General features: G+C 52.3%; 2 protein-coding genes across 3 annotated transcripts in view; one reads left to right on the top strand and one right to left on the bottom strand.

Annotated features, from left to right (window-relative positions):
* LOC129069777 (core histone macro-H2A.2) overlaps positions 1 to 6,633 on the top strand; it is a 51,380-nt gene extending 44,747 nt beyond the window's left edge. The window contains exons 7-9 of the mRNA XM_054572423.1: positions 477 to 561; positions 4,277 to 4,451; positions 5,983 to 6,633. Coding sequence (XP_054428398.1) covers positions 477 to 561; positions 4,277 to 4,451; positions 5,983 to 6,148 — 426 coding nt within the window. The 3' untranslated portion in view covers positions 6,149 to 6,633. The remainder of the gene's footprint in view (positions 1 to 476; positions 562 to 4,276; positions 4,452 to 5,982) is intronic.
* Positions 6,634 to 6,766: 133 nt separating this feature from the next.
* AIFM2 (apoptosis inducing factor mitochondria associated 2) lies at positions 6,767 to 22,579 on the bottom strand. 2 transcript variants are annotated; one of them, XM_054572675.1, is made up of 9 exons: positions 22,456 to 22,579; positions 15,436 to 15,625; positions 14,965 to 15,080; positions 13,599 to 13,718; positions 12,762 to 12,854; positions 11,147 to 11,255; positions 10,013 to 10,165; positions 8,615 to 8,815; positions 6,767 to 8,402 (listed from the first exon to the last, which is right to left on the bottom strand). In XM_054572675.1, exons 2-9 carry the CDS (start codon positions 15,611 to 15,613, stop codon positions 8,251 to 8,253), a joined length of 1,122 nt encoding a protein of 373 aa, XP_054428650.1. In that variant the 5' UTR covers positions 15,614 to 15,625; positions 22,456 to 22,579; the 3' UTR covers positions 6,767 to 8,250. The 2 variants fall into 2 exon arrangements, with proteins under 2 accessions (XP_054428650.1, XP_054428651.1); XM_054572676.1 differs by having other exon boundaries at positions 13,608 to 13,718.
* Between the last annotated feature and the right edge of the window lie 2,128 nt (positions 22,580 to 24,707).

Below are 24,707 nucleotides of genomic sequence, written 5' to 3'. Positions count from 1 at the left end.
TAAAAATCAATAAGTTTAAAAAGAAAACAAAATTAAAGCCCTGGGCAGGTGTCTTACCTGGTTGGAGCATCATCCTGTACACAAAAAGGTTGAAGGTTCGAGCCCCGGTCCGGGCACATAGGGGAAGTAACCAATCCACATTTCTCTCTCCCTCCCTACACCCTCTCTCCCTCTCTCTCCCTCTCTCTTTTCTTCTCTCTCAAATAAATTTTTAAAAAATATCCACAGATGAGGATTATTAAAATTCTTCTAAAAAAGGGTTTGTTCAAATCTGTGTCCCAATGCACAGAAGCCAGAGACCCCAGCCACCAGTGCCTACTGACTAACGAAGATTTCAGCTGCAGAGTTTTATTCTGACTTTCTAAGTATGATTTGTTTGTTTTTGCTGGCCCGATAAAAGTATGTCAAACAGTGAAGTTAATGACATCGACAAGAACAAACACAGTGGCTTCCCCTTGTTCTCCTTCACAGGTAAGGCCTTGGAAAAGGCCGGGGGGAAAGAGTTCTTGGAAACGGTAAAGGAGCTCCGCAAATCCCAAGGCCCCTTGGAAGTCGCCGAAGGTAAGTGTGGAGATGGGCCCGTATGCCCAGCACAGCCTCTCCACCTCCCTCTCCCACTACGTGCTTCACGCATCATCTTTTGCAAAGCAAAATATGCCGTAACTGATCAGAAAGCTATTTTTTAATATGAGCAGCCCCATGTAGATCATTTCATATGCTTTGGAGGCTATAAAATATCTGGATAGTTCCAGTCGGTTTATATCAGGTCACCCAAAAATGGTCTGGAGTTATTGGGTAACTTTAATTTAAGCAGCCATTCTTCTCCCTCTTCCCCCGGCAGCCACCCATCTGCCTCCGTCTCTATGGATTTCCCTCTCCTGGACTCGTCATATAAGTGGACGCATATAACATGTGACCTTTTGTGTCTGACTTCTTTCACATAACAAGTTCTTCAAGGTCCATCATGCGGCACCATGTATCGGAACATCATTCCTTTTTATGGCTGAATAATATTCCACTTTGTATATCCATTCATCACTTGGGTTGTTTCCACTTTAGCTATTGTAAATAGATTTGCTACAAGTATTTGTGCTTAAGTTTTTGTTTGGACACTTGTTTTCAAGATTATTGGGTCATTTTTTGACGGGCGGGTCCAACTGCAGGTCTGCGTCCTGACCTGTACCGCTCCCGGTGACCGTCGTGGTCAGTGCCGGGTGCTGTCCTGATGCTGGGGCTCCAGAGACGGTAACTCCCACTGCAGCCCCCAAGCCCTGGACAGTCTAGGAGGAAGGACAGACACAGTAGTGGGGCACGGAGAGACGGCAGAGCTCGCCCGCTGCTTGGGGGAGAACACGTGAGGGCAGGGACATGGTGGCTGTAAGGGTGATGTATGTGAGAAGCCTCAGGTCATGAGCCAGCAGGGAGCAGCAGGTAGGAGACCCTGTACAGCCCAAGAGGGGCATCTTTGAAATTTGAGCTGGGGACTGTCATGATCAGATTAGATGGCTGGAAAAGTAATTAGGGCTTCCAGACAGGAAGGAGTGTGAACCCACCCTTTACAGCCTGCACATTACAACAGAACAATGGTAGAATTTTTTTTTTGTTAACTTCAAGACAGAGCCACACTGAAATATAAGATAGACATACGAGTGGGCAGGGACAGGAGAGCTGGTGCGGCAACAGCAAGGGAAGGTCTAAGATCCATGTTTGGCTCCAGGTCTGGAGAACCATCAGGAGACTGACTCTATGGTGATGAGACCAAGCCACCTCACCCTCGGGGAGAGCCAGAGCCAGGCTCAGCACTAAAAGCAAGGGCTGGATAGAACTCCCACGGTCTTTAGCCCTGACCTCCACCCAGGGCTGAGGCTTGTGTGAAATCTGTTTTCTGGGGTAGCCGATGGGAACAGGGAGCCCCTCGCCCAAGGCAGGTTGCCCACTGGCTCAATGTCTGGACTTACATCTCTACATCACCATGAGACAGAGCCCTGAATCGGCGACGAAAAACTGGATCTGGACCGCGGGGGGGGAGAGGGGGGTCTGGGGAGGCACCCAGAAAACTGCCTGTCAGGGGAGGAAGGAAGTAGCTGCTCTGCACAGAACAAGAGGCTCCAGCTTCTAGAGATTGAGAGGCAGAAAACAGAAGGTAGAGAAACAGCATTTTAAAAGATGATAGCTGAGAATTTCCCAGAATAAAACCCATGAGTCCTTAGGTTGAACATACTGAGTATAATAAATGAAAATCATGGTGACACTTCAGAAGTTCAAAACTCACGAGAAAACTGAAAAGCAATCCAAGAGGACAGGCAGATCATTTGTGAAGACTGTTCTCCTGACAGCGGCCTTCTCCACAAAGCGTGCTGCTTGGAGACGAGAAAGAAGTATCTTCCGAGCACCTGAGGGGAAAAATTGTCAACCAAGGATTCCCACATGTTACTTTGTTATTATTCAAAAGGGAAGGCAAAGGATGCACGATTTCAGACTTTTAAGAGTCAGAAATCCAGGCTCTCACTGAAAGGACTGTTGTCGGCCTCACTGTGAGAAACAAGTGAATCCAGGAGGCAGCTGCAGGGAACGATCGTGAGCTAAGAAACTGGTACAAATCTGTTAGGTCTAAGCCTCCGTGGCCTGGGAGCGGTGTCTCCCTGAGAAGAAGGGACTGGTAGGGGTGAATCTGGAAAAGGGGAGGCGGTCTGTCAAGTTCTAACATCATATTCCCTTCAGTTTCAAAACACCATCAGTTGTAGGATAGGCCCTGTTTTATATCCCATTAAGAAAGAGTAGATTTCCAAGATGGGGTGTCTAGCAGGAGACCCCACATAAAGCCAGGATACATTCAGTTTAAGAGCAAGCAAGACAGACCCATCATGCACACAGGTCAGCAGGTATCTATCTTGACCTTGGCATTGGGTTAACCAAGGCGGGGAAAGCCTCGCTAGACAATCTGAACCATAAGCTGGTACTCCCGCAGGTTTGCAGCCAAATCCAGGCAGCCCAAAAACCTCAGGCGGGGAAGTTAGTAGGATGTGGCTTTGGTTTGGGCATGTCCCCAGGTGACAGAAGCAAATGCAACTTCTCTCTGAAAGAACTCAGCTCAGCCCAGGTTAACAGTGGCTGTCAGGTGCGTCGTGATTTCAGCCAGGAAGCGGGATGGGACGGGGCGGGAGGCGGCGGTGGAAATGAAGCAGACAGGCCTGGAATAAGATGAGTCTGAGGAAACTGACGGGTGTTCCCATGACAAAAAGGGGCCCAGGGGGCTTGGGTTTCGGGAGTGAGAGATGTTGTTGGGTGCATGCTAGTCCCGGGGGCACAGGTCACAAGCCGTGTGAACGCCTTCTGTCTGCAGGTTCCTCAGAGGACCGAAGAGACCACCGCTGCCCAAGGGAGTGCACGGCCAAGCCAGGGGCCCGCCCTTTACCCAGGCCGCTAGGCCACTGGCACGAGCCCTGCACCAGACCTGCTGAGTCAGGATCCCGGGCTGGGGGGTGGGCAGGCCTGTTCGTGGAAAGTCTAAAAACCATTGTATTAATTTCCTATCATTGCTATAACAAATTACCACAAATTTCATGGCTTCACACAACACAGATTTATTCTTTTATGAGTTCTGCAAGTCAGAAGTCTACAAGCAGTTTTTTAAAAAACTAAATCCAAGGTGCTGGCAGGGCTGGTTCCTTCTCGGAGAAGCTGTTCCTGCGTCTTCCAGTTCTAGGCGGCCACGTTCCTTGGCTCCTGGATGCGTCTTTCCCAACTCTGCCTCATCGTCACTTCATCTTTTCTGACCTTGACCTCCCTCCCTCCCTCTTAAAGAATGATCTCCCCACCTCAAAATCCCTCACTGGATCACATCTGCAAAGTCCCTTATGCCACGTAAAGTAACATTCACAGGTTCCAGGGACAAGGGCGTGGACATTTTGGGGAGGCCAGTCCTCAGCCCACCACAGCTGCCAGAGATGACTCTGATGTGTACCTTCAATTAGGAACCATGGTGAATAGGTAGCCTAACCTAGTGGCTAGTTGGAAGGCCACATGAAAGTCATATGCTGCCACAGCAGCTTTCATTAAAAGAAGCTTGTGCCTACTGTCCAAAGCAAGTCCATCACAGCTCCTGCTCTCTGTAAACATCCAGTCCCCATCGAAAGCACGGAACATTGCCCATCAACTTCTCTATTGCTTCCTTGTCCCCCACACATCTAACAGGTCCATGTGGGGTTTGGCCTAACCCCCTGGCTTACGGTGAAGACTAGGAAATAACCTGCAGTGTTTCTCTCCTATGTTCCAGCCGCTGTCAGCCAATCCAGCGGACTTGCAGCCAAATTTGTCATCCACTGTCACATCCCTCAGTGGGGCTCCGACAAATGTGAAGAACAGCTTGAAGAGACCATCAAAAACTGCCTGTCGGCAGCAGAAGACAAGAAGCTCAAGTCTGTGGCCTTCCCACCCTTCCCCAGTGGCAGGTAAGATGTGCTTCTCCACGCGGGCAGGGGAGGCTCTGAGTCCAGCCGTCTCCCTGGGAACCAGCGCTCCCCCACTTACTCACAACCACTCCGGCCATTCCAGATGACATGAGCAAGGGCTGCCAGTGCAGCCAAGCCTGCTGACCGGTGACAGAGCAAGAAACCCGGTCTCCGTTCTTCAAAACATGGAGAGAGGCAGTGGGGAGGAGCGAGAGGCAGGGTCCTTTTTTGAGAGTTCAAAGCCCCCCTTCCCACCAGCTGTCCCCGTCTAGCACACATGATCAGAAAACAGCCCAGCAGCGGCCACCCCACCATGTTAGAATTCAGACTCTAAGACCCACCCAACACCTACTGCCTCAGAATCCCTGGGGATTCCAGTGCTACCCTGGGGGGCAGGAGGGACACACACACCCAGAGCTAGGGAAGGCTATCATCTAGGGTTTGCTCTCGGGGGGCTGGGAGACACGATTGTTCTGTCACAGACCCCACCTGGGCACGAGAACAGGATCTCAGGAATATGTTGAGGGTCTCCAACCTCACCTGCAGCATGTCTTCTCCCTTCATGCTTATAGCCAAAGCAAGCTCTTGCCTTAATTTTGAACTCCTCTCTTGAGAGATACCGCGGTGACACTGATACGGTTTACACTCTAAAGATGTTCTGTTAAGGCTGAGTTCTGGGCAGACAAAGAGGGAAACGAGAAGTAGGGCTTCCTGCTGTAATCCTATCCCCACCAATAGGAGCAGCGCTGAGTCTCCAAAGCCCAGCCCAGAGGCTGTGGGCGGAGTCCTTTACTCCGCTGGGACCGCGTGCCAGGACGTTCTGGACTGGGACACTACCCGTGAGTCAGAATTACATCAGAGGCCCGTCCTGGACCCACCCAGGAGGGCTTGGTGGCCCACGTGGCCACAGTGAGTGTGTCCCTGAGGGCTGCTCCCATGGCCCACCGGGCAGCGCTGTCCTGGCTCCCGGGTGCTTGGGGCCCTGCCCAGTCACTGCTGCTGAAGCGACATTCGCACATCTGTATGGGTCGATGAGAGGAATAGTAAGCACGAAAAGGAATTACAAAGACAAGATTTGAGCATATATTTTTGCCCTTTAATAAACAATCATATAAACCAGCTACGAGGGAGCTAATAAAACATCTATATGTTTTGAAGACGAGGTATTTGAAATGCTGAATTGGTAGTGTTTTTAAAACCAAACTTGACTTCAGTCAGGCTACAGATTCAAGCACAGGGCACTGCTCACTAGCCAGCCCTGTGACCTTGGCTAAACGCTTTGCCCCTGAGTCAGTGTGGCACCTAGAAAGTGAGGATGTGGGTCTCCCACTTGTGCCCCGCAGGCTGTCCCTCTGACTAGCATCGAAGGAGATCATGCGTGGACCAGAAGGCACATGTCAAGACTCCATGCAATAGAAACCAGGGCCCGTGCCAAGATAAGAAGGGCCCGCATTGCCCCTGCCCTGGGCTGAGTTACTCCATGGATCCCGGGAACCAAAGTGACATGGGCTCTTCTTTTCCTTTGGCACAGAAACTGCTTCCCCAAACAGACGGCTGCCCAGGTGACCCTCAAAGCCATCTCGGCCCACTTTGATGATTCAAGCGCGTCCTCGCTGAAGAATGTCTACTTTCTCCTCTTCGACAGCGAGAGCATCGGCATCTATGTGCAGGAGATGGCCAAGCTCGACACCAAGTAGCCACCGTGGCTACACTGTCCAACAGGAGTTGGAGGAGGATCAAAGTCACAGGAGTGGGTTTTATTTTTAAAAGGAGAGAGGAAGGGCGACGCAGGGGAGCGCTGGGCGGCTGAAGGGAAGCGGGTGGCAGAGGCTGCGGGAGCAGGCCCCGCCCACCGATGGAGCCCTCTGCATTTTATATTCTCGGTAAAAAGAGCCTCAGTCTTAAAAACCAGGTCTCCACGAGGAGTTCCTTCCATGTGTTTTCTTCCTATTGTTTTAGAACTTTTTTTAAAAACAGACTTCATTTTAGATTTATAGCATTGACTTTTACACACACACACACACACACACACACACACACAAATCCTTTCAAAATTCTTAAGTTTTCTGTTTCTCCTTTTTGCAAGGGCGGAGGGCCTAACAGTGACTCGGGCTTTGCTGGCTGTCTGTATTGAGTGATGGGGAGAAGAAAATTAGAAAGCATCTCACTGGTGCTTATTTTCTGTTTTAGTGCCCCCACCCCTGTAATATCTGTAACTACTCTTAAAAAGGTTTTGCTTCAGGCTTTTTTCTGTTTTGTTTTGTTTTTTAAAGAAAAGGAAAATGAAAGAAAAAAAAAATAAAGCATCCAGTGTCTTTCTTACAGCATATTCTTTTATTGCAACATTTTCGTCCGTTTGGAAAACTGTCCCCATGGGTGGACACGTCTAGAATGTTATAAATAGAACAAGGTCTGTCTCCGATGGGCTGAGACTCCCGCCATGCTACGCCCCAGGTCAGACAGCACAAAATGGCCTGTGTTTTTCAGGCAGAAGAGGGGCCTGGCAGGCCCTGGTCCACAGAACGCAGACCTGGGCGAAGCTCCGCAGGGGCAGCCATGCTTTGGGAGAGACGCACATGTCCCTCTTAGGCCCAGGCCACAGCCCAAAAGGAATGCAGTGAGAAGCCCAGCAAGGCTGGTGTCCAAGGACTCTGGCCAAGTATCCAGACACCACCATCAAAAGTATGCGGGGAGGGGCAGGGCGGGTGGCAGAACCTGAGTTTATTCAGATGAATTCATCAGCCACCCAGCCTGTAGAGGCTTAACTTAATGTGGTCCAGAACCGGCTCCTCTGGATGAGAAGGGCTCTCCCAAACAGGAGTCATTTCTATACCTTAGTAGAATTGGTGGCAGGCATTATTGCCCCATGGCTGGGTCTCCAGATGAGTGGCATTAGGGTTGGCCAAGAAACCAGAAGCACGAAACCACCAAGGGTCCCCCAGCATCAGAGTTTTGTCACTTACAAACTTGCCCGTGACAAAAAGCAGGGGTTTGCCTGCTGAAGCCCCCATCTGCTCCCTGAATGTTAACCAGATGGCAGCCCACCCAAAGCTCACATTAGCTCAGCTGCCTTTCCTTAAACACCTCCAGCGGCTGGCAGGCCGGTTCCGGTCTACACTTCTGTTAGCTTTGTAAAAACTCACTGTTAGAAGGGACTAACCAAGAGGGAGATATTAAATTCTTCTTAAATATAACCTATGATATAGAATCAGGATCTAAAAGTGGAAATAAAGAAAGTTTCATTAAGATTAAAGACTGTAGGGACTAAGAGTTTTAAATCAGACTCTTATTAACAACCTGAGTGTGGCAGGATGTGTGGGCTTCCCCACCCTCTAAATGATGGGGGAGACTGAGGCACAGATCCCCTTCCTTGGCTGGCCTCACCTAGCAGGCCCTCCTTTCTGCCCTTCCACACAGGCTGCCAGCCATCAGGAGCCCCAGCCCTCTCCCTGTGCTGAGCTCTGAGTGCCACGCCCATGCGTACACATCCAAGAGGAGCCTGTGGTAGGCAAGGCCAGCTCCGCCCTCCCGGGACCAAGTGAAACATTCGGTCAGAATATGGCAAGCAGACCTTTCCAAACCCAGAAAGAATCCTCTAGTGAGGTGTCTTTGTAATCTCTTGCACGCGCGCTCATGCTCTCTCCATTTTTGGTTTTCTGTAAGTTGTGTTTCTGGTGAGTACATCCCTGGCATCTTACTCCAGAAAAAGTGTCCTTGGCACTTGTAAGGCGGGTACCACTTGTCACGCAATCCATTCACCTGGCAACAGCGGTACTTTGTCTCCCGCCCGGCCTCCTCATCAGGGTGGAGACTGCCGCATGGTTTTCCAGCTTGTAGAGATGAACAGGTCCCGGCTCTTGGCCAGCCGAACCATGAACCGCCCCACGTAGAAGCCACTGATCTGGCCCACACCATCATTTCTCCCCATGGTCAAGAGGAACGTCAGTGCACCTGTGGAGCAGAGACACAAACTAGAATCCTCCTCATCGTTTGTGGGCCTGCAATTCCCAGATCTATGTATTTATTGCCAGTTATTAAAGTGCTCTAGGGGACACTTCTGTCGCCAGCTTTGAAAGTTTGTTCTAGCAGTCAGTCATCTCAAAGGTTTCACCATGTCTAACCCCAACTGTCTTAACACTGTGAAGCACATGGGGCTCCCTTACCTGGCTTATAGGCCTTGAGGGGCCTTTGTTTCATGGAATTGACAATGTTAGTCACGGCGATGTTGGCGTGGAGGCCGGCGTGATAGGCCATCTTGGGCTCCTTCACTTCGGCACAGTCGCCGATGGCATAGATGTGGCTGTAGCCCTCCACCTGGAGGTACTCGTTCACCCTCAGGGCGCCACTGCTGGCCAGTTGACTATCTGCCAGGCAAAATCAACAAAAAACCAAGCCCCTGAGCTGCCATGTTAAGTGGCCTCCAGAATGCAGTGAGGAGGAGCTCCGATGCTGGCCAAAAGGCACACCCTCCGGAGGCAAGCCTCCCACCTAATTTATCTCTGCCCGAAGTCTCCACCTCAGAACTCTTCCTGCAAAGGCAAGGTTACTGTTCCAGGGAGGAAACCGTCAGAAAGAGAGCAAGTGTCATTTTATGAAATGAGCATAACTCTGTAAGTTACTATGATTAACTCACAGTGCTTAAGTTTACAACTTGGCCAAGTCTTAAAGTTTCTTTTGAAGGTGGATCAGATTTTTAAAATAAATGTAAGGCTTTAATAAATGCTAAACTTTTCATTTTAAGGGACTTAAAAGAGTTTATCTTTGAAATATAGCATTAGGACAATTAAGTGTTAAATTTTGGGATCTCTGTCCATTAAGCCCTCAGTTCCACCCCCATGTCTGGCCTGGACTGGCTTCCTTCCTCTGGGATCCATGAGTCTTTTCTGCAGGGCACAAAGTAGGAGCTCCTTGTGCAGGAATGCTACTCGGGAAAAACTGATGGGGACCTGCGGGTACAGCAACCACGGGGCTGGACGAGGAGCCACTGAGTCTCCAGCCCACACATGGAGGCCATCAGTCCACCTGCCCCACCTTCCAGTTAGCTAGATAGATCAATACTGCGCTTTAAGAACATGAAGGCCCAATATGGCCCCTACTCCCCAAATGGTCGTTCCAAGCTCACGTGGCCAAACGTCCAGATCAGAGTTTTGAGTGAGCAGCACACCTGTAAACAGAGAAAGGCCTGACCCCAGAATTCCTCTGCGTCTGTGATCCAAAGAAAGGAACAGAAAAACGGGCCTTTTTCATCCGTTTGAAACCTGTTCTCATCTCTCACCACTAGGGGGCGGGCCCCAATTTTGGAAGATTCTGGTCGCTTTGGACATCTTGGACTAAGTCATAATCGTCACAGCTGAAGAAGAGACAGGAAGAATGAACCCGAACCTGAACCTGAATTTAAAGTTTGACATCACCATTCAGAAGAGAAAAATGAGCTGCTGGGATGGAGGGGGAAGGAAGGGTGGTGTCTAATTCCTGGGGAAGAGGCCTGAGGGACCTTCTTAGACAGCTGGACAGAGAGGAGGCAACCTGGGGAATGGACAATGGCTCAGCCTCCTGCTTACCAAACGCACTGTGGTAGGCAAAGCTGTTGATCTTGATGCCGCTGCAGACAATCACCAGGTTGGTGGCCAATTCCGTGCCTTTGTCTGTCTGTACACTGATGTGCTCTCGATACTCATTGAGAGGCAGCTTCTCCAGGTTGCTCACCCGCTCACCTGTCAAGGGAGGTCTGTGAGCAGGAGGCTGGCAGAGGGTAGAGAAGGCTGGGGTTTAAGCCAAGCCTGACGTGGGGAAGGCTGGAGACCCTCGAAAGGCCCCAGGAAAGGCCTGGATGCTGTGACCCAACTTGGCAATGACTCCGCTGCCCCCTTCCCTCCCTGTTCCTCTCCCAGCCCATCTGCTGCCCCAAGAAGCACAATCTGGACATCGGGCCCCAAGGGATCCAATGGGAGGAAAGTTCCAAGAAGCAGTTTGAGGCTGAGTTTCCCAAGAAGTTCTAGGAACAGCTATTTAAGGAAGAGCTCTAGCATGCCTCCCTGACTGTCTGCTACACCGCCCGACCAGGCACACCAACAAAGGTGAGGCAAGGAAACTCAAGAAGCCGGCCTGCTCTCCTCACTGCCTAAAAGTAAAGGTGATCACAGTACCACAGAGGCAGGTACAAGGAGACCAAGAGCTAGGAGGGGCTTCCACAGAGCAGACACCTCACCTCTCCCTGAAAGTAACAGAGGCTGAGCCCGTGAAGCGCGGGGGCTCCAGCCCCTCTCTTGAACACGCTGGACGGTTCTCTTTCCTCTTGCTCTGGCCAAAAGCCACACTCCTCACCACCCTCAAAATACAACCCAAACAAACTTAATCTCTCCACCACAGAGACATCGTAATTCAGGTCAAATGCTTTAGATGGTTTTTTTTTAAATCATTCAACAACTAGGTGCCATCGGCACTTCGTCCAAAGCAATAGCCAGGACAGTGCTGCCTCTGTGACATGGCAATCCCGTAAGTACTAGGACCTCTGCTCTGCCCGAGGACACACACAACCCCCAGCTGTACAACAGGGCTCAAATGGGCTCTGATGTTCTCAACCCCGGGACACAGAGAGAGCATGGCCATCCGCAGGCTGGGGCCGTGACCAAGTCTCGGGGCCCAATCTCTCTAGGGCAGGGAGAGGGGTGGGGCCGGAGGGGACTGGCACGTACTCAGCAGCAGCTGCACACCCTTCTGGAGCAGGATCTCCTTCACCTCCTGCCGGACGCAGGGCAGGAGCTCCCTGTCGGCCAGGGCCACGTTGGAGTGAATAAGAGTGACCTAGGGGTAAACGACCATGGGACGGAGAAGGAGTCACTGGGTCTTCTGCTCACAAGAAAAGGCTTAAAAACACATCACTCTGTCTCCCCCCACCTCCTCCCCAACCTCCAGTTTACAGGTTTGGGAACAGAGGCCCAAGAGAATAACTGCCCGACACTGGAACCAGCTAACAGTGAGCTGGGCTGGAGCCGTCTCCCGGTCCAGGACTCTCAGAATGTGCCAGTGCTCCACACCCACACCTAGCGCCACATGGAGAATCGTTTTCAAGCATCATTGGGCACTTACGACTATAAGATCTATATGTAAGCCACTGACACTCCAACTGTCAATCAGGCTGACACTTCCATCAAACCTGGTTCTAAAATCGGCGCTTCTAGCCACGTCTGCCCGCTGTCTGAGCCAGCCCAGGGAAGGGGGAGGCAGGCTGCAATGGCGTTCAAAGCTCGGACTTTGAAATCAGACTGCCTGGGTTGAAATCCCATCTCGGATACTGGGACACGGCCTGACAGCTCAGTAAGATGGGATCAGAGTCCGACTCAGAGGTTTTATAATAATGAGATGAGAACATGTGTGTACAGCGCATTACTCAGCACGGTGGCTACTATTCCTCTTATTTGTCTGATTGTCAACATACGGAAGTCATACTGAGTTACTTCTTACTTCAGACTAGTCTTTACCACATAAATCAAAATTAATGAACTTTTATAATACATCAATTACTCATAATAATTTCCAACAATTTGTCAGAGAACAACCATATAATTAAATTAGCCCATATTGATCTCACTTTTCGAAACCAACCTGCTTTTCCCTAGGGAAAAAGAACCAGCCGCAGGCTCCACATGCCGCTCAGAAGCTGATCTGGCGTCAGCTGCAAACAAGCTCTTGGCCCATAATTACCAATAATCATTCCGCCCTCAGCTGAGCCTTCGCAGCCTGCCAGGATGATTTTTCCTCTCCAGGGCACCAGGCAGGTGCTCTATCCCTCATTAAAAGGGAAGAGGGCCGCCCTCCCGAGGGCGGAAGGCAGCGTTGGCCAGCCCTTCCTCGGCACGGGCAGTGAGGGGCTCCCCATGTGACTGTCCAGGGCCAGGGCTACCGTCTATTAAAGGCCAAAAAAGCCACTGCTTGCCCAAGACAAAAAACCAAGGGTGCCTTTGACCAAGCTAGTCATCAGCAAAAAGAGGCAAGCAAAGTCTATGTTTAGGTCACAGAGCTGGGACACTGAACGGCCACACAGGAGGTAATCTTTTATAAGTTGTCTCCCCTGAGCTTGAGTCCCCTGGTTGGACCAGAAGGCAGGACTCCTTACTGAACTAGAGCGCATCCCAGATCTCCAGAAAGACTCCCAGCAGAAAGGGACCTTAAGGGATCCCTCAGTGCAGAGAGCAGGAGATGGGAAGCACAGGCCCCACCTCTCAGGCCTTGAGCAAATTCCTGATTTTCCTCAGACAACACAGAATGAAGCCAACCACTGAGAGCGCAAAGCCGAGGCCGCTCGCCCACCTCTTTCTCGGGGTATTCCGTTTTAACCTCCGCCGCCATCTCTACTCCCGCAGAGCCGCCGCCCACCACCACGATGGACTGCGAGCGCTGGACCTGGAGCAGAAGCAAATGTAAAAACACACCCTCGAGTTCACCCCACCCCGTGGGTCAGCACTGGGAGGGGCGGGGGTGCCGGGGGCTCCTTGCCAAAAAAGAGTAGAGAACTCTTTCCAAATTTTGGGTCCAAGTGTGCTTCCTTGGGGCCTGGCACTTGCTGGGCGTCTCCCTGCATTTTCTCATCTGATTCTCAACAACCGCTGCAAGAGGCAGGTATCACTACCCACCCACTTTTCAGATGACCATGGCCCAAGTCTGTCTGAGTTCAACGCCGGGCTCCTAACCCGGCACTGTTCTCCCCAGCCTCTCAGAAGCTTTGCAGAGAGGGAAAGAACTGGTTTAGTCACGCAGCAGCACTCTCCTAAGGCCCTTCTCCCGGCCTCCGCTCCTCCTCAGCTCCATGGGGAGAGAGCCGTCCCACCCACCAGTGTGAGAGCCGACTGAGGCCTGCTCTGTAAATCCAAGGCCCTGTGCAACCAGGATCCCCAAGAGAGAGGAGGGGAGGACTCACCAGTCTCTACATGAACAGGTCTGGGTGTTCATGCCTAGACTTTGATGACAGATCCAAAGGTCTCCCCCAGGAGTCTCTAATTAACTCTCCATCTTTACAGCCACTGTCACAGCCCCGACACCTCCTAGGGTCTCCCTGCTGCGGCCCCAAGTGTCCCCACAGCTATTCTGCTCTCCCGGGTGCCACCTCATCTGCCCTCACTGCCCTGCCCCGGTCAGGGGGTAGCTCGCCTGCTTCACCATGTCCTCGTAGGCCTGAATGGCGTCCTGCTGACTGCAAACCCAGTTCAACTTGCCGGGGAAGGGCCCAGTGCTGCCGGTGGCCAGGATGAGATGTGAGAAGGGCAGCGCCTGTGAGGGCAAGGAGAAGGAAGGTGAGGGCAGGCCCGGTTCTTTGCCCAATCCCAGGCCCGCGGGGCAAGGAGCCCCGGTGGTGAGCCCCCTCTGGGACCTCTGGGGCAGCCCTCCTTGGGGGGAGCAGACCCATCACATGTAGAGGCCAAGGGGTGGCACTAGAACCCTGTAATACCCAACGACGCCGGCTTTACCTCCTGCCAGAGCAAAACCCAATGTGAAAACAAGAGGGGTGAGCTCCCCACAGTGGGGGGCAGGTAAGCAGGAAACTACTTGTGGGGAATAAGCAGGATTCCAGCTTCCAATGTGGAATTAATTTAGACTATCCTAGGTGTCTTAGAAAAAACTACCCCGTGCCCACAGAAACAGAAAGGAGGAAAGGAGGGAGATCCTGTTTGGAGCTTAAATATACAGTTGACAAAACCCGTGCTGCATTGAGGGGGGAGGGCCGGGAGGCGCCTGTCCCACTCACCCCCGCGACCCCCATGGAGGCTGAGCTGCCCTCATGGACCCTCCCGGGGCTCTGAAAGGTTTGACCCAAAACCACAGAACAAGGAGACTCTCGGGAGTCTTTCCAGCCCAGAGATTCCCCGGCCCTAAAACGAATTCAAGGAGGATTGAGTCCCACTAAGTCACATACTCATTGAGGACAGCAATTGTGTCCTCTTTTTCCAGCCCCCCCACCTCAGCGCTGAACAGAGCAGAGGGCAAAGCTGGAGTTGGCCCTCAACAGGACGAGCAAGCTGGTGGCAGCTCACAGATGGAGCTCAGGTCACTGCAGGTACATGCCAGGCACCGTGCTACATCCTGGGGCTGAGGAACGCAAAGAGAAGTGAAGAAAACCTCTGCCCATGACTTCCCAGTGTGGGGACGTGGGTCCATGTGTGCCTGCCCTTTGATTCCAGTGGGCTCTGGGGTGAAACTGCCCGAGTCCAAATCCCAGCTGAGCTTCTTCCCAGCTGTGGGACCCCAGGAAGCCGCCTACCCTCTTGCTGAAAGGAGGCTGCACCGCCTTCCTCACAGAGTCATGGTGCACAATACATGAGAATACGTGAGGCTTAGGACAGTGCCCGCATACAGGAAAGGCTCGAGAAATGTCTGCCACCACACTCCGGAGGCTGCCATCGCCAGCCCTGTGCCATGAGGAAGCTGCTCTCCGCCCCGCACCAGGTCTGCTGCCCCCAGCAGCCCGTCCCCCGGGGTCTCCTGAGGCCAGCCAGTGGACGGGTCAGCCCCTGCTCACCTCGCCATCCTCCAGCACTACCGTCTGATTCTTTAGGTTGATCTCAACCACCCGGCCCTGCCGGAAGCTTTCCTTGTAGCTCACCGAGTAGGAAATAAATGTCTTTTTGGCAAACCCTGGGGAGTGGACGCAGAAGAGGTCACAGTGTAAAATGGGCTTGCCCGCAAGAGGCCAAAATAACTCAGAACCTCTCCTGAGCTACATACCAACAGGGGGGCCCTTGGCCAAACAGTGGGGCCAGTGGTATACCCGGGGCACCCACCACCCCCTACGGTGCCAGCCTGGGCCTCGGGTCCTCAGGGAAGCTCAGGCTCTTACTTCTGGGTCTTTGGTATGGCAGCTGCTTAAGATTCTCCAGAATCTGTCTAGTGGTAGAATTTAGGCACCTGGCCCTTGTGGAGAAAACCACCCCCAGACCCGCAGAGTGCTAAGACCACTCCCACCAAGAAAGCCCCAGAAAGAGCCCGTTACCACTCTCCACGGAGGCCCGGAGGGCAGCCACGTTGTGGTGGAAGGAGTCCTTCATGTCCACCAGCGTGAAGGACACATTCAGTGCCTGCAGCTGGCTGGCGGCCGCAATCCCGCCGAAGCCCCCGCCCACGATCACCACGTGCACACCTCTCACGTCCATGGACACCTGGGACCCCATCTCGAACCAGCACTGCAGGGACAGAGGGAGAGACCACATCAGAGTTAGGGGGGGCCGTAAGGCTGGGAGGGCAGGGGTGAGCCCCCAGCAAAAAAGGCCTCAAGTGCCAAGACTTGACCTTTTTCATTTATGTAATCACCTGTTAAGATTTTAATTGTAAAATGTAAATTCCAAAGAAACAGAGGTATCATAATTCCATCCTGTCACCCAACCACCTAGTACTAATCTCCAAGGCATCCACTGTCACCGGGTTTATATGAATCCTTCCAGAGACATCCTGTGTACCTACAATCATAATTATTTCTGCACACATTAAACTGTTCTGCACTTCTTCCCCCCCACTCAATATTTTTGCTCACTCATCAACATCATTTAATTGAGCGCCTGCTCTTTGATGTGCTCTGTGCCATGGATCCCATGGACAGAGACAGAGAGACAGACAGAGGTGGTCCCTGCCCTGGTAAAGGGCCCAGTGGGAAGCTGCTCAGGTGCGTAGTCACAGAAATGGTGGGCACACCTGTGGGGAACAGGGAACACAGGCCACATCCAAGGAACTAAACAAAATTCTTTAGGCCTCGCACTAAGCAAACACTGCGACCAGCTGCTGCCTGCTCATGGATCGCCAGCTTAGCCCCAGGTCTAGGGAGATCAGTTGACAGGTTATGACAATCAACCTGCAAAACAGAGTGTGGCGTGACCAAGGGCCTGACAGTGGCGGGGGCGGGGGGAGGGGGGGCGCCTGCAGTGTTGATGCCCTGAGCATTCCTGGGTCCACGGAGACGCGCCAGGGACGGCCGCGCGACAACCCCCAGGACGCATGGGGAAGAAGAAATGTCTGCTATGAAAAGAAATGGTGCTGGTTCAAGACCGAGGAGGAATGCCTGCTGGCCGGAAAGGCTTCGGGGAGAAGGGCTGATCGTGCGGGCTTCGGTGGCAGGGAGCGGGAGCAAGTCCTGCTTGATGCCAGGGACAGGCGAGCTGCGGTTAATGAGAGTGTCTGCAGAGGGCACAGGGCCGGGACTGCAGGCCAAGTGTGCCCCAGGCTCACGCCCTGGAGCAGCCTGGCCACTGCCCAGCAATGTTGGTTCCGTTTCTGAGGAGTTAAAATTCAAAAACGCTTGGCCCAGAGCTGGACATTGGAGGACGTCTGAGGCAGAGGACAGCACAGGGCTGGGCCACTAGATGCTGGACTGCTGAGCACAGAGGAAAAGGAGAAGGTGGCAAAGCTTTCCTGGACTTCCCCAGCCAGCCTGAGAAGCTATCTACGAGGCTTGCCCTTCAAAGGCCTAGGCCACCTGGCGCATCCCAGAGTCCGTCCCTTTCGAGGGCAGAGGGGCCAGCCTGGGGCTGTAGTCAAAGGCCTTGAGAAGGAAGCTTAGCCCCTGAGAAGGAAGCTCATGGCAGGGCCTCAGGGCTCCGCAGTGTGGGAGCCAGCCACCGGAGGAGCAACCTTCACTGCAGCTGAGATCCTGAGAGCAGCGCGGGTTTGCTCGGAGAGGCTGGCTAGAGGCGACGGCAACCAGACCTCCTCCTTGCTTGTGCTGGGCTCTACAGAGATGCAGAAATACACCAGGCTGCCAAGGAGAGACACTAAAGGAAGAAGCAGAGCACACACTGCACAGAAGGCAGCAAGAGAGGCCCAAAGGCTGCTGTGGGCTTCAGGGAAGGGAGGTTCACAGTGGGGAGTGACGGGGGGTGGCAAGGAAGGAGGATATGGACTCGGGCCAACCTTGAAGGACCCACAGCAAGCTACCCAAAGGCCTGATGGAGAAGCGTGTTCCAGCCCATCTGGGGCCCTCTCGGGCAGCACCAAAAGCTGCTGGGAGACCACCCTCTGTCCCGCATCATCTGTGTGGCCTGGGGCACAACCCCTCCCCTCTCTGGGCCTCCATTTACCCCCTGTAATGGGAGGGGACACCCTAAGTTGTCCTTGCACACACAGGTTTCCAAGACACAGTGGCCCCGAAGACGGTCCCCACAGTTACGGGGGCAGCTTGTGGTTGGACCTCCAGGCACCGTTCTTGTTGATATTCAAATGCCCACTGCCTAATTTTTCCCCTGGTGAGGGAGGTAGATCTAGCAGAGACGATTGGAGGGGCGTTAGCTTGTTTCTCACAGACTAAATGGTCCCCAATTCATTTAGGTATGTGCATTCTACCCATTTACAGATGAGGAAGCCACCCTCAGCAGGGCAGGGGCCAGGACAAGTCCCCCGCAGGCAGTGCCAACTTCACTGCCTCAGGCCCTCAGAAAGGTTGTCCAGAGGCAGCCCCCTGAGTGGTCGTCAGGCTGAATCTACCCACTGGGCCAGACGGAGAATGTCTCCTCGGAGGAAAACCCACGACAGCCCAAGGGCCCAGCCGGGGGTCAAGAAAAAAACCAGCAGAGCAGAGCCTGGGAATGTGGCAGCCGAGCGGCAGGCTGGGGAGGGGGACGTTTCCTTTGCGCCCTTCAGCACAGCCCCCTCTGTGCCAGCCTGCACTTGGGCCCAGCAAACAGTGAGAAAGTCAGGGAAACACCCAGAGAGCTCTGCTTCCACGCTGGCTGGGCACAGGCCCAAGAGAGGGCGTCTCCTACGGGTCAGGTCATGCTGGACCACCCAGAGAAGCTCAAGGAGCAGCCTTAGAAAATACCTGGGCCGGGGACCTTCTCCACAAAAGTCCCTACTGCACTTTGGCCAAGAAGTTCAGTGGCAGAAAGGGAGGCTCAAGATGAGCTCAGGGAACAAGGTGGGTTGGCCAGAAGGGCTGGTGACAGGGGCTGCACACACAGGGTGCCTGTCACACCAGGACAGTGCTCTGGCCTGCATGTTCGGCAGTTCCAACCTCCAGGCCTGCCCTGGGCCCCTCAGAGGGTCCCCTTCCTGGGGAAGAAAGTGAGCCCAGTTACCCCAGAGCAGGCCCAAGAGGCAGTGAACTGGCCCAGGATCAACTGGCTTCCCCAAAGGGCAAACCCTGGCCCACCCAACCACAGACACCCTCAGCGAAAGCAAACCGCCTCTGGAGTCGCGATGGTGGTTCTGGGGCCTGGAGGCACACCCAGGCCCACGAGGGACGGGATGAGGAGAGGGGAGGTCTTTTTATCCTCCAAGCTGCTGGAATCCTCTCCTGGAACCTGCTCTTCTCTCTCCTCTACTGACCTCTGGTCCTCTGACACTCCCACCAGGGGACCCATGGGCTGGCGGCTCCCCAGCTGATTCCACCCTCCTCCTCTGCAGCCTCCCTTACACAACACCCTCTTTTTCTTTTAATCCTCTCAGATGACATGTTTTATTGATTTTAGAGAGTGGAAGAGAGAAGGGTACGGGGAGAGAGAAACATTGATGTGAGAGAGAAACATCGATCAGCTGCCTCCCCTACACACTTCAATCAGGGATAGAACCCACAACCTAGGTCCGTGCCCTGACTGGGAACCAAACCCACAACCTTTTTGGTGCACATGACGACGCTCCAACCAAGTAAGCCACTTGGCCTGGGCTAGCGTGAATGAGTTTTTACATGAAAAGTCTGTCTACAATTTGTCTACATACCCATAGAATGTACAAGACCAAGAGTGAATCTTAATGTAAATTTTGGTTTTCAGTAATTGTGTCCATGCATGTTCATCAGCTGTAACAACTGTACCACTCTGGTGGGGGATGTTGATAATGGAGGAGGCCATGCACGTGTGAGGCCTGGGGGGGGGGCATGTGAAGAATCTCTACACCTTCCCCTCAATTTTGCTGTGAACCTAACACTACAGTAATAAAGTCCTTTAAAAAGAAAGTCTGTCCATGAAAAAGTCAGAGGATAGAACAGTATGGGGAGCCAATCCCACTTATGGGCAATCAGACAAGTGAACCTAGCTACATATATACACATACCTGTCATGATTACAGCAGCTAGCATTCATTGCACTTTTACCCGTATCTTTGCATTGAAAACTATGAGTTTTCCTCCCTGTTTTTGGAAAGAAAGTTAGTAATTTGCCCAAGTTCAATCTTCACAGCCTGATAGACCTGCATTCTAAACCAAAATTCACATAGTGCTCCCAGATGATGTTTTTACTTTCTTCTTTGAGCTTATTTATTTATTTATTTAATTGGGGGGGGGGTATTGCTTGAATATTTCTAAACAACTGTGTCACTTTTACAGAAATAATAATGCTTTAACAGGGCAGACCTCCTACCATCTACTTTTTTAATTGAGATATTATTCATATAAAATTGACTATTTTAAAGTGTACAATTCAGTGGTTCCTAGTACACTCATAACATGTGACTATCACCATGACTTAATACCAGCACATTTTCATCGCCCTAAAGGAAAAAAAAACAAAGACAAAAAGACACCCATTAGCAGTCATTCCCCATTCCCTCCTCCCTACAGGCCCTGGCAACCGCTAATCTTTTTGTTGCTACTGGTTCACCTGTTCCGTACCTTTTCTACTTTTCTGACTGGTTTCTTTGGCTTAGCATAATGGTTTCAAAATTCGTTCAAGCTTTAGCACATATCAGCACTTCATTCCTTTTTATGACTGAGTAACATTCCACTGCATGGAGATACCACATTTTGTTTATCCACCCATCAGTTGGTGTTCATTTGAGTTGTTTTCATCTTTTGGCTAATGTGAATAATGCTGCTATGAACATTCATGTACAAGTTTTTCTGTAAACATGTTTTTAATTCTCTTGAGTACGTACCTCGGAGTGGAGTTGCTCAGTCCTATGGTAACTCTGGATTTAACTTTTTGAGAAACTGCCAAACTTACCACTGATTTTGAACTGAACATCAAGCCAAAGGAGAAAGCACAGAGACTCTTAGTTAAACCTGCCCAGATTTAGGAAGGTAAGCATAAAAGAAGGTCCAAGAGAACAAATCCTAACTGTCCAGCAACTCCTAAGGAAATTTACCTCTGCTCCTCCCCCAACACACACACACAAATCTGGTTTACACTGGAATTTTCTCAGTAAATCCTGTTTTCTCTACCAAGAATGCCCAGCCTGAACCCAGGGGGATTCTTCTGTAATAAAAGAAGAGGCTTTTGGGAATCTACTGAAAAACAAGGAAGTGACATTTATGCCAAAGTTGTAGAGAGGTCATGCCTCAGAAGACACACAGCAGGAACCATGTGGACTCTGATCAATGCAAAGACATCGTCCAGGATTGCCACATAGAGATTATGAATACAACACGCAGCTTTCTGAGTCCTTGCTGACTATGCCCAAGGTGGATCTACAGCCCTGTTTCCAGAGTGGCCATCCTGGGTGAGAGGGCCAGTAGAGTGTGACTCGGCACCACGGATGTCCCCTGTCCATCCGAAGAGGGCGAGAAGCCCTCAGCTTCACTCACTGGACACCAGGGAATAGGTTGAGAGTGGGCATTCCATGGTCCGTTCCCCAGGGGATACATGCCAAATATAACCCAAAAAAGACCAATTTCTGAAAGGGACTCAAAGTTTGATAAAGAGGCTCATCCTTTCCTGCCCTAGATGAGGGCAGCTCTGGGCAGACCGGCTCATTCCAGGGTTACACACACTCCTAGCACCAAAAACCCAGGCCACAAAACTCATACCTACTCCTCCTGAGAGCTGGTCACTCTGTGGTTCCCGTAACAACCCCTCGGTCTGCTCACCTCCTGTGTCTGGATCCCGGCTTTCTTATTTCACCACCAGCCCTGGTCAGCGCTGCCACTGACTGCTGGGGAGTCCTGAACAAGGCCAGGCCCTACTGAGCAGCAGCCTCCCCCTAAAAGGGAGGGCCTCCAGATTTGGGGGTACACAACGGGCTTCTCTCCAGGTGCTGGGGCAAGCGTGGGTGGGGCCTGAGAGCTTGGGGCTTGCACACCTGCATCCTCGAGCACATACACACAAACACTAAAATCCAAGCAGGCCTCCTTGGTATTTAGATATTTTACAAGTGACATTTGAACACAAGACACACCTGGAATGCCTGGAAGAGCCTCCCCAAACTATGTCTGACGTTGTGCCACGTGCCTGTCTCCAGTGAGATAATCAGATCGAGAGTGTCTCTCCCCTCCACACCCTCTCCGGGGGTCAAAGGGACTGTTAGAGCAGATGAGGTGTGATTAGTGGGCGGTGTTGGAAGGAAAGCACCCACCATCACCCACAAAAATCAGCTCCTGGTAGATTTCAGGCATCCTGGGCTTCCCCAGTCGCATTGGAGTTAGTTCAGTGCCCGCTGGCCTCCATCTCTGCGGAGCCTGGGGCTTCGTGGAGAGGAATGGACCTCCTAGTGTAACCCAGAGCCTGTGGGCACCGGGTAACTTGGGTATTTCTGTCCTAGAGACAGAGGCTTTCCTACTTCCCTGGGACACCCTCTTCAGCTTCCAACCAGCAGTGACCCTTGGGGCTGGTTGCAGGGTTGGGGCGGGGTGGTGGTGAATGAGGGAGCCCGTCTTACCTGGGAAGACTTAGCTGTAAGCTGGGAGTGGGGGGCACAGAAAGAGTTTGTGGTGCCCTCAGGGGAGTACACCGCCCCCATTGTGTTCTGGGGAACTGGGGTGGTGCAGGCCCAAGCTCTGTGTCCTAGATCAGTGATTTTCAACCGATGTGCTGCAAGAATGTTTAAAACATGCAATAGCTGCCTATTTGGTCAGGGGCACTGACCTCTTTTCCCTTTGACTGTCAAATTAAAAAATGACAACAGCCAACACAACAACAGCCATCCAGTGTGAATGAATCAAAATTATACCTATTTCCTGTCAGACTGACAAAAACTATATTTTTTGGTGTGCTGCAGAATTTTAGTAATTAGTTTGTCTGCCATGAGATGAAAAAGGTTGAAAATCACTGTCCCAGACAACCGCCCCTTCCTCCCAAAGCCACAGCCCCCGCGCACTGACCTCCTAGCTGGCCGTAGTGGTTGCCGTAGTGTTTTCCAGGCCCCGCGCCCCTGTTCCGAAGACCCCGACGAGGAGGACGCCCGGCGCTGCACTTCACACTCGGGCAGCCTCCCTCCACCGCGTAGCTCTGGCCGCCCGCTCCGGTGGCCTCCACCCGAGGCCCATCCCAGCCACGTGACTCGCCTGACCTTTGAACACGCCCGGCCACCCGCCTGAGGGCCTAGAAGGAACGACTCCTGCGGAGGGTCCCCGCCTGCCCTCTGGCGGTGGGAAGGGCACCAACCTTGAAACTGACGACCCCTAAGATTGATGCCGCCTGGCCCGGCACAAGCCCCCTTGGACTCTGCACAGGGTGTGGCCTTTCTGCCAGGAGCCGCGGGGACTACAGAGGGCGGGCTCCCGGGCAGCGGAGTGACTCTGCCACCTCGGGCGGATTACCAGCCTCCTGCCTTTAAGCGTGTAATAATGCCGCAAATCCAGTGGAGCGCCTCTGCGAGCCTGGCCCGGGGCTAGGCGCTGGGAGATAAAAATGGAAAACAAAACGGGCAAGATTTCTGCCTTTCTCCCGATGAGGTTTGATAAAGAAAGACAATACATTAAACATGTATCACTCATCGAAGTAAGAAAAACGGGGGCGGGAGTTGGGGGTGTGGGTAGGAGGGGAAGGATTCCAAAGCCTCTCTGCAAAGAAGAGGAGAACCCTGGACAGAGAGAAGACAAATGTTCTCGGGGTGAGCGGACGCAGAGGCAAGACAAAATTGCTGAGAGCAAGGGCACAGCGTGGGCAGGGCGATACACTCCTGTCCCGCAGACCCTGATGCAGACCTCCCTGTCATCCCAGGGGCAATGGGATCTGCCACAGCAGGATTTTAAGCAGAAGAGTGACGTCCGAGTTATGATCTGTGGTGAAAGGATGGGGGATTGGATGGGCTGCCTGAAATTGGAGAGCTAGTTGGGGGCGCTGGGGCGGGGAGCTTGAACTAAGTAGGGTATGTAAAGAAATGGACTGATGCAAGCTACAGCCTGGACCTAGGATCAAGCTAATTTGGCGACAGATAAACCATCTTCCATTTTATGCAAATATTAACACCTACCCTAAGAGTTTTGAAAAAGATTCAATGAGCCCTGACTTGTGTGGCTTGGTTGAGGGTCCTACCACAAAAAAATTGCCGGTTCAATTCCCAGTCAGGGCACCTGCCTGGCTTGCAGGTTAGTCCCTGGTCACCTGATCAGGGCACCTACAAGAGGTAATGGATCAATGTTTCTCACATCAATGTTTCTCTCCCACTCTTTCCCCCTCCCTTCCTCTCTCTCTCTAAAAATAAATAGTATCTTTTTAAAAATTCTTTAAGAAGGAAAAGATTCAATGAGATCAAGTATGAGAAGTGTTTTAGTGCTGTGTCTGGCACACATCGGCAACACATACACAGCAGCCAGTTTGCCCGAGATTACGTTTATTTTTGAGAGAGAGAGGGAGAGAGAGAGAGACATCGACACATCGACGTGAGAAAAATTGATCAGTTGCGGATCAAACCCCACAACCTAGGTACGTGCCCTGATAGGGAATCTAACTACAACCTCCTGGTATACGGGACAACACTCCAAACCACTGAGCAACCCTGCCAGGGCTCCAATGCTCTTTTGAATACTGCCCTTCGCCGTCCTGGGTTTTCATGAATGTTTATACTAGAAGTGGCCCTCTCTGTACCTCTTCCAAAGGCTATGGTCAAAGACCTTGTATCCAGTAGCCCTGGCATAGGGAGCGCTGTGATCAATTCCATCTAGAAGCTGGTGCCCAGAATCATCTCGTACTGAGAGAGGAGCTGACATGCTCCTGTGAGCACCACAGTCTCATTATTAGCCTACGAAGCCCAAGTTTCCTCGTCCACTTCTCTGACGTCCTTGCCTCTCCTCCTATCCCAGCTGGCACTCTGCCCCATGACTGTAGGCTGAAGAAGGGAATACAGCGAGAGGTGTGGGAGTCTCCACATCCTTCCCACGGCCCCAGGGGACCCAAAAGAGCAATGGGGCCCCAATGTGGATGCAGAAAGCTTGTGGGCCCTGCCCATCCTAAACCAGCTCACAGGGATCGATCAGAGAGCCATGAGTTGGACTCGATGCTTCAGGCACAGCAAGCCTTGTGTTTGTCCTGGGCTTGACAAATTACCCAATAGTTTATCTCCTTTTGTCCCTCCTGAAACCCCTACAGGAAAGCAGGGTGGGGATTAAACTCTTGACACCTAGGAGAGCGA

The sequence above is a fragment of the Pteronotus mesoamericanus genome, unplaced genomic scaffold, assembly GCF_021234165.1.
Source record: "Pteronotus mesoamericanus isolate MK-2021 breed Mesoamerican mustached bat unplaced genomic scaffold, CSHL_Meso_final contig_24, whole genome shotgun sequence".
Classification (NCBI taxonomy): Eukaryota; Metazoa; Chordata; class Mammalia; order Chiroptera; family Mormoopidae; genus Pteronotus; species Pteronotus mesoamericanus.
The sequence above is the reverse complement of the archived record's forward strand: the minus strand, read 5'-3'. Positions and strand labels throughout refer to the sequence as shown.